General features: G+C 28.8%; 1 protein-coding gene across 1 annotated transcript; it reads right to left on the bottom strand.

The window, feature by feature from the left end:
• Window positions 1-903: 903 nt before the first annotated feature.
• On the bottom strand, window positions 904-2,761 carry LOC137810878 (cytochrome P450 89A2). The gene has a single exon (XM_068612361.2). It carries the CDS (start codon window positions 2,683-2,685, stop codon window positions 1,168-1,170), a length of 1,518 nt encoding a protein of 505 aa, XP_068468462.1. The 5' UTR covers window positions 2,686-2,761; the 3' UTR covers window positions 904-1,167.
• Window positions 2,762-8,409: the final 5,648 nt, after the last annotated feature.

The raw sequence follows: 8,409 nt of genomic DNA, 5'->3' as shown, positions 1-8,409 counted from the left end.
CATAAACTAAGTACACAAAAATATATAGTTTTAACAATATATTCCAAAAAAAATCAAGTGGTACTCGAGAAAAAAAGTAAATAGTAAACACAAACACCTATGATCACAAATGTAGTTCTTTGTATATTCTAATTCTAACCAATTCCTATTTTTTGTGTATCCTAACATACTACTATCAAATAAAATACTATAATAACATTAAAATACAAACCCATCAAATAACCTCTACCATGAAATACGAAAATATATTGTCTTAAGTGTGTGTGCAAGAAATTGACTTTGGGTCACTACATGATGTTACAAGGGTCACCACACGGAAAATAACACGGACACACACTTTATATTATTCATCACCCAACAAAAATCAAACAAGATCAATCTTTCACTTAATAAACTAATGAATAGAAAATGTATTACCTTTGGTGAAATTAAATAGAACACTTCAATGTAAGGTCACCAATAGCGTCACCCAACCACCGTCACTTGCAAACACCAAAAACGACGAGGACGAACGAGGAGGAGAAGGTGGAAGACAGACAAATACTAGAACAGAAGTTTGAGGAGAAGACCAAACAAATGCTAGAAGAGAAGAAGACACCGAAACTGGAGAAATTGAGAAAAAGTGGACAAACTAAATTCAGAATGCAACCCTCAAAATGTTTTAACCTAAGTTCAGAACGTAACGAAGTATCCAAATCTTAAATATTTTCAAAATATTAGACCCACAACACAATTAAATATAGGGACTCTAAATCAAAACATTGATTGTCCCGACAATTGTTTCGTTCTTTTGGTTGGTGACAAAATTCCTCTTTCAACTTTTTTTCATTCCATTTTTGGCTAAGTAGTATAAGTACTAACTGGTTATACTTTACTATCTATATAGCTACACGTGCAAGCAAATTGACAGAAACCGTAGTGAAAATCTTACAGGAACTGTTCATCTTATCAATGCAGAACAGAACTTCTGAAAACACACAGCATAAATATCATGCTAGGCTATGCATAATCTTCTTTCTCTATACATATAGGCATTCGCAGTAGAGAATCTTACTGGGTGATTCATGTAAAACCACCTCAAAAACCAATACACTAAGTTTTTTATAACCACTGAAGTATCTACCATGAAAATTATTTTCCAAACCATTATTAATGAGCGGGTACAGTCTAGATCCTAGGAGAAAGATGAACATGCAATGCATTTTTCATGACCACAGTGAACTCTTGTTTCTCTGACAAATCCACATCTCCTCCATCAGGAACCTTCCACTCAAAATTCCAAACCAAATTAGCGACGAAGTACTCCAAATGAAGAAGGGCGAGATTATAGCCAGGGCAAATCCTTCTCCCAGCACCAAAGGGCATCATCTTGATCTCTTTACTCCCAGTAATATCAAAGCTCTCATCATTCATAAACCTCTCTGGCTTAAACGCCATGGGATCCTCCCACACCTTAGGGTCCCACCCCATCTCTGCCACCATGAAATTCACTGTCCCATTCTTAGGGACCAAGTAATCATTAAAAATCACGTCCTCAGTTACTGCATGAGGCAACACAAAGTGACCAGGTGGGTGACGCCTCAAACCCTCCAAAATCACACACTTCAGATAACCAAGTTTCTGCAACTCTTCTTCTTTCACTTCTCTCTCTTCTCTCTCACCCAATACCTCCCTTATCTCATCCACCAACCTCTCTTGCACATGCCGGTACTTCACCAAATTCGCCATGATCCACTGCAACGCCGTGGAAGTCGTGTCCGTACCCCCGTTCAAAAACTCATTACACAGCGTCACAATCTCCCCTTCGTTCAGCTTGCGTTTCTCCTCAGGTAAATGCAAATCCAACAAAGTATCAACATACGAGACAACACCTTCCTCCTTGCCTTGCTTTTGCTTTTGCTGCCTGGCTCTTATAAATGGAAGCATCACGTCCTCTTGCTCCTTGCGAAACCTCAGCAACTCCTCCCAACGTTTGCGAAGCAAAACGCGCGTGACTTTGGGCCAGAAATTGAGGATGTTGAACCTGTTAAACCCTATAAGTAACTGTCGTTGGACGCGCTCGATTTCTCTGACTTTTCCCTCATCGAGTCGTTCCCCGAAGCACATGAAGACGAGCAAGCTGAACATGGCGTACTGGAAGTGGTCGATGACTCTGACGGAATCGTTGGAGAGAGAATCGGATTTAAGGTGCGCGAGGAGGGTGTGGAGGACCCAGTTGCGGATCCCAGAGAAGGACTTGGCGCGGGAGTGGTGAAGCATCTCGGAGGTGAGATTGCGGCGGAGGACGCGCCACGTGGCCCCGTAGGAGGCGGAGCTGATGTTGTGTTGGTTGCTGGTGACGATTTTAGATGCGGCGAGAGCCTTGGGGCGGTCGGAGAAGAGGGAACCGTTTTGGACGAGGGCTCGGTGGGCGAGGGTGCGGTCGGCGATGAATATGGCACGTTGAGATCCGATGCGGATGGTGACAATAGGGCCGAACTTGGCGTGGAGGGTTCGGAGAATTGGCTCGAGTTGGCTGAAGGATTTTAGGAGCCATAGGATGCTTGTGACGATTGGGATGTGAAGAGGGCCTGGTGGGGTGTTGATGGTTTTGGTTTGACGGGAGAATATGGCTCTTACGACGACGCAGACGAACGCAGACACTAGGATGATGAACCAGGCTTCCATGAGTGGTGCTTGTTGCATCACCTTTTCCACTACAATGACACCAGTGGTGTTGTTCTAGATAAGGCGATCAATTATAAGAACCAAAACCTTCAATCCAAACAATGCGCAAAGGACATTTTAGACCCTTAAAAAATCTTCAGAATTTATTTTAATAATATAATTATATTCAAGTTAAACAACAAAAATTATTATTAAAATATTAATTTTTAGGTAATTAAATGAGTATTTTTTTATATCAAAAATCCATTCAAAATTATAAAAGAATTAAGTTAAAGAAATACGTAGATACATTTAGGATATTTTGATACTCAATAAATTTTCACTTATTTTATATTTATTATTTTATTATTCATCCTCTTCCTTCCTTTACAAAATACAAAAAAAAAAAAAAAAAAAAATTCTATCGATCATATTGCCTAAAAAATGGATTGTTAAATGTTTGGTGGAGTATTCAAAACATTATTTCTCATAAACTTATTAAGTGGAAGAGATTCAGAAAAAATAATAAAAGATTCTTAGCGTGGTTGGAGAATATGAGTGATTTGAAATTAAAAATAATGTTGTAAGATATAAATATATAATAATGTAGGTTGTTGAATAGAAAACTTCTTACACAAATATAAAAACATTTTAGCAAAGAGAGAATCTTACTTAGAACATGTAGGTTGTATCCTACATATCTTTTAATCACCATTATTCCCGTCGTTCCCTTCTTTCTAACAATAAAGACAAGATCTTCCTTAATTTTTCAATCAGACGTACTCATATATAAAACCAATAAAACTAATAAGCTTTCAAGATCAGCTAATCATTTCTAATGTCACCCCAACTGGTAAAGAATCGGTCAATGAACTCACAAAAAATCATTATAGCAAGATTATAGCAAGGTACAAGTCTAAGTAAGGTTTAAAATATTACATACAGATTCATTCGAAATTATGTGATTAATACAATATAATAACAAGGTCTACACTTAGTAAATAAAACTATAAATAATAAAAATTCAATAAGACTAATGAGATCTAATACATTATTGTATAAATAGAAGAATATATTATGTATAAATAGGAGATCTGGTCAGAAGGTAAGTAGAATATTTTTTTATATTATACAACTAAAATTTATTCTGATTTTTTTATCGGAGAATATTGTATAGAAGTGAGGACGATACATTATACTGGTCATAAGGTTTATACATTTTTTGTGACAATCTAAATAAATAAATGAGTCTGTTTTGTATAAAATATTCAATACAAAAAGTGGTCCATTATAATAAATATGAAATTAAATATTTATTTTTCCAATTAGTTATTGAAATATTGAAACCTAATATGATATTATTGTAGACACTACAATAAAATTATTAAATAATAATGTAAAGATAAAAATAATAAACAATTAAATTAAATATTATTTTAAAAACTAAAAAATTATTGATATAGTTCTAAATTGATATTTAAATTAGCTATAAAAGTTTTAGCTAAGAATAATTCAGATTCTAAATTAATCTCTAAAATATTAATAAAGAATTATTTAAAATATAAAATAATTAATAGCTAAAATCTTAGTAGTCAATTGGTTAGATATCAAATTAAAAATTACTTTATAAATTTTTATTAATAATAGAAATTACTTTATAAATTTTTATTAATAATAAAAAGTACTAATAATTTTTTTAATTTATAAAATGATTTATAATTTAATTCAATAGTAATTAATTATTTTTTATATAAAATAAGTTTTTATTTAATAATTTTCTTTAGAAAAGAGAACTTTGAAAATGGATAAAAATAATAATTAATGATGGATTAAAGTAATACTAAAATTCTAAAATATGAAATATGGAAAACCAATTTAACCAATGAAATTATTCATCCATATTTTAATAAAATACTGCAAAAACTAAAGTTACTTTTTTTAAAATAATTTCAATTTTATTTTCAAGAAAAAAAATTCAATTAATTTGTTTAACCAACTTTTTTTTTTTTACCAAATGTCAAATAAATCATTATCATTAAATATGGAATATATAACTTATATCATCATTAAATTTTTAATAAAACCATAAATTAAATATTATTTTCTACTATATATTATGAAATATTAGTAAGCTTTTAGATTTGATAATATTTTATAGATTATTCTTTAATAATTTTTTTCATTAACTATTAATATATATATATATATATATATTCATTAACTAAAATATGAATACATGAATATGATTACTATTATTAAACCAAATTCTACCCACACCCCTTTTTTAACCCAAATCCAAAATTCATCCACTTCTCCTTCCTAAATTCAAGGTCATTTCTTTGTGCACCTTAAAATGTCAGTACCCGTTGTCGTAGGTCTCCCTTGCTTTTGCCCCCTTATCATTGTCGCCTTCTTCTTTAAAGGAAGAAAATGTTATGGATTATAAGATCTCAAAGTGCTTTTCTACATAAAAGTTATGTAATTATTATATTTTATCTTCTAATAATAAAATTTGATTTTCTTAATTATTATAATAAATTAAATAAATAATATTTAAATAGATTATAATTAAGAAAAAAGAATTTCTTGTTATCTAATAAAACTAATTTATAACTAATTTCTTTTTGCTGATAAAAAAACTAATTTCTTTTTATTTTGGAAATACATTACTAATATAATTTTAATTTATTTATATTTATGTATCTTATTTTCTATACATTATATAAAGGAGACCTCACATTCTCTTAAGTAGGAATGATAACGGAACGGGATATTTGTGGATTTGACTATCTCATTCTCATATTTGAAGTAAAAGTATAATTGGATAAATGTTAAATAATTATAGAATGAGTAAAAATTATCAAATGTATAACTTAGAAACAAGTCATAAAATTAAGGACCACAGAAAAATTAATATAAGTTTTTTAGTTTACCTAATAAATTAAAGGTGTTTTGATAATTTAAAATGAAGACGATGACGGTATATAATCTGTATGTATTTTTGCGTTCTTGTCGGTTGACTCTGGGAGCAGGTCGTGACTCCGTCTCCCTCTACTGGATTTGCTATTTCCCTAGGATGTTGGAACACGGTTACGTTTGAAACAGAGGGGCTTACCTATTGATTGCACTCTAACGATCAAGTTAGTACTGGACTAAGAAACAATGAGTAAGTAAATAGTTTTAGTCTTAGAAACGGTGTACCTTTACCAGGGATCTCAAGTCCCTTTTATAGACTATTTAGGTTGCCTCATTGTAACAACCCTCCTCTCACGAGAACCTTATCTCGAGTGAAAGTAAGTTTGATGGGAGGACATACAGTTACGTTGTTACACAATCTTAGTGTAACAACCGCACAAAATCTTCCTCTTTGGAATGCACAATCTTAAGAGCATGGTCGCCAAGGTACCAACTCATGTACTAGCATCATGGGGCTCATCTGTCACTGTAGGCATTCAAGCCTTTATGTATCATGCATGCAGCTTACCCTTGAAAATCCTAACGCTCTTGGGCCTAGGCATCTTTAGTGGGTATTTACTTGTGTTAGACCCAAATGTACTATACACACCACATGCACTTTCACTAATCAGGCCTGACATATATACGAGTTTCAACACACGCATTGAGCTGACCTGCTCCACATAGATGTCGATGTCCGATCACCTGAGCACTGAGCCCAACACTTTGGTAAAAGTACATTTTATTTTTAAATTTTTAATTATTATTTGAATCTTTTTTATTGTTTTCAATTATTATTTATAAATATTACCTTATGTCTATTTTTAGGATTATTATTTACAATATTATAGAAGTAATTATAATTATAATAAATGTTGGAAATAAACTACGGCAGGTGGAACTTGTCAAGTCCCTTCAATGACCAAAGAAGTTTTAACCATTACACTAGTCAAATTTTGTTATCATGTTATGATTATTATTATACTTATTAGTATGATTATCACTATTAATATAATTAATGATATAAAAATTATTAATATTATTCATATAGTTAATATCATTCACATTATTAATTTTGTTAATATTACTTTTTTTTCAAATTAATAACATTATTAATTTTTATAATAATATTATTCATAATGCAACGAACATCTTCCATGCCTCGTGTGAGAAAGATCGCGTTAGAAATCATAAACTAAAAATGATATTGACGAATTTGGAGAAGCTTCAATGCCACATTTGTGATGAGTAGAATAGGTGATCCGTGAAGAAGGATGTAATTGGAGTGAAAAAAATAAGTTATTTTGCTCCTCGTTCACATCTCCATCTAGATCGCATTCGAAGATGATCGTCTGCCAAATGCGGTTGACGGAGGTCACAGTCATAGAGTGAGTCATCAGTGAAGAAACTGTTGTTGCTATTCATTTATATTTTCTTGCAAAGAAAGAATAAGAAATCAAATGATAAGAATGAAGAACAACTATAATTTTTAAGAGAGATAAAGATATGGAGAAAAAAATTGTTCCACATCATTCAAAACGTTTAATGAACTGCTACACATTCAAATTTTAAAATTGGTAACTACTTTTTACAAAATGATAAAATACTATTTTAAAAATAATAAAAATAATATTTAATTAATTATAAGAATAATTAGTTATTTATTAAATTATTAAAAAAATAATGAAATACCCAAGATAAAATAATAAAATAAATATTAATATAAGGGTAAAATTTATAAACACCAAAAAAAGTATATATATAGGTATACATTAATATTACAATTAATATTATTATTATTCATAATATTTATAATCATAATAATAATAATAATAATAATAATATATATTATTAAATATTATTAAATATTATAAATATTATAATATTATTAAATATTATTAACTATTATTAAATATTATCAATATTAAAAATATTATTGATATTACTAATTATTATTAAATATTATAACATTATTAAATATTACTAAATATTATTAAATATTATTAAATATTAATTATATTATTAAATATTATTAAATATGATTAAATAATATATCATTAAATATGATTAAATATTAATTATATTATAAATATTATTAAAAATATATCATTAAATATAATTAAATATCATTAAATATAATTAACTATTATTAAATATTACTAAATATTATTAATATTATTTATATTAATATTAGTAAAAAAAATAATATCACTACTATTAATAATATTATTGACATTTTTATTATTAATATTATTTGTATTATAATATTATTAATATAATTGATGTTATTATTATTAATATTATTAATTTTATAATATTAATAGTCAGTATAGTTATTATTATTATTTATAAATATTAGTTATGATTTTATAATTATTTATATTCTAATATTATTTTTTATATTATATATAATTAATATTATTTATATTATTAAAACTTTTAAAATGATTAAGATTATTTATATTTTTAATATTCTTAATAAAAATATTTATATTAATAATTAATAATAATATTGAATTTATTTTAAATATAGATTCGTTGGTAAAATTTGTAAATAATGTGATTAATGGATAATAATTTGTAGATAAAGTTTAATTTACCTACAGATTCAGATATGTGGGTAATACCCGTAGGTAATGCGAAATATATCTAAATATACCTATGGACTATGATTAGTGCATAATATCCGTAGATAATGCTAAATTTTTTTATGAATTTAGTTCCGCAGGTAAAAATTCGCCAATAAATCATTTTTTTGTAGTGGATTGGGACAAATATGAAGACAACGATGAGTATTGAGATGGGTAT

The sequence above is a fragment of the Phaseolus vulgaris genome, chromosome 2, assembly GCF_051622355.1.
Source record: "Phaseolus vulgaris cultivar YP4 chromosome 2, ASM5162235v1, whole genome shotgun sequence".
NCBI lineage: Eukaryota > Viridiplantae > Streptophyta > Magnoliopsida > Fabales > Fabaceae > Phaseolus > Phaseolus vulgaris.
This window is presented reverse-complemented; position numbering and strand designations above follow the sequence as displayed.

Excerpts from the sequence above, each read along its gene's own strand:
- LOC137810878 (XM_068612361.2), bottom strand. The coding sequence starts at position 2,685 with ATGCAACAAGCACCACTCATGGAAGCCTGGTTCATCATCCTAGTGTCT.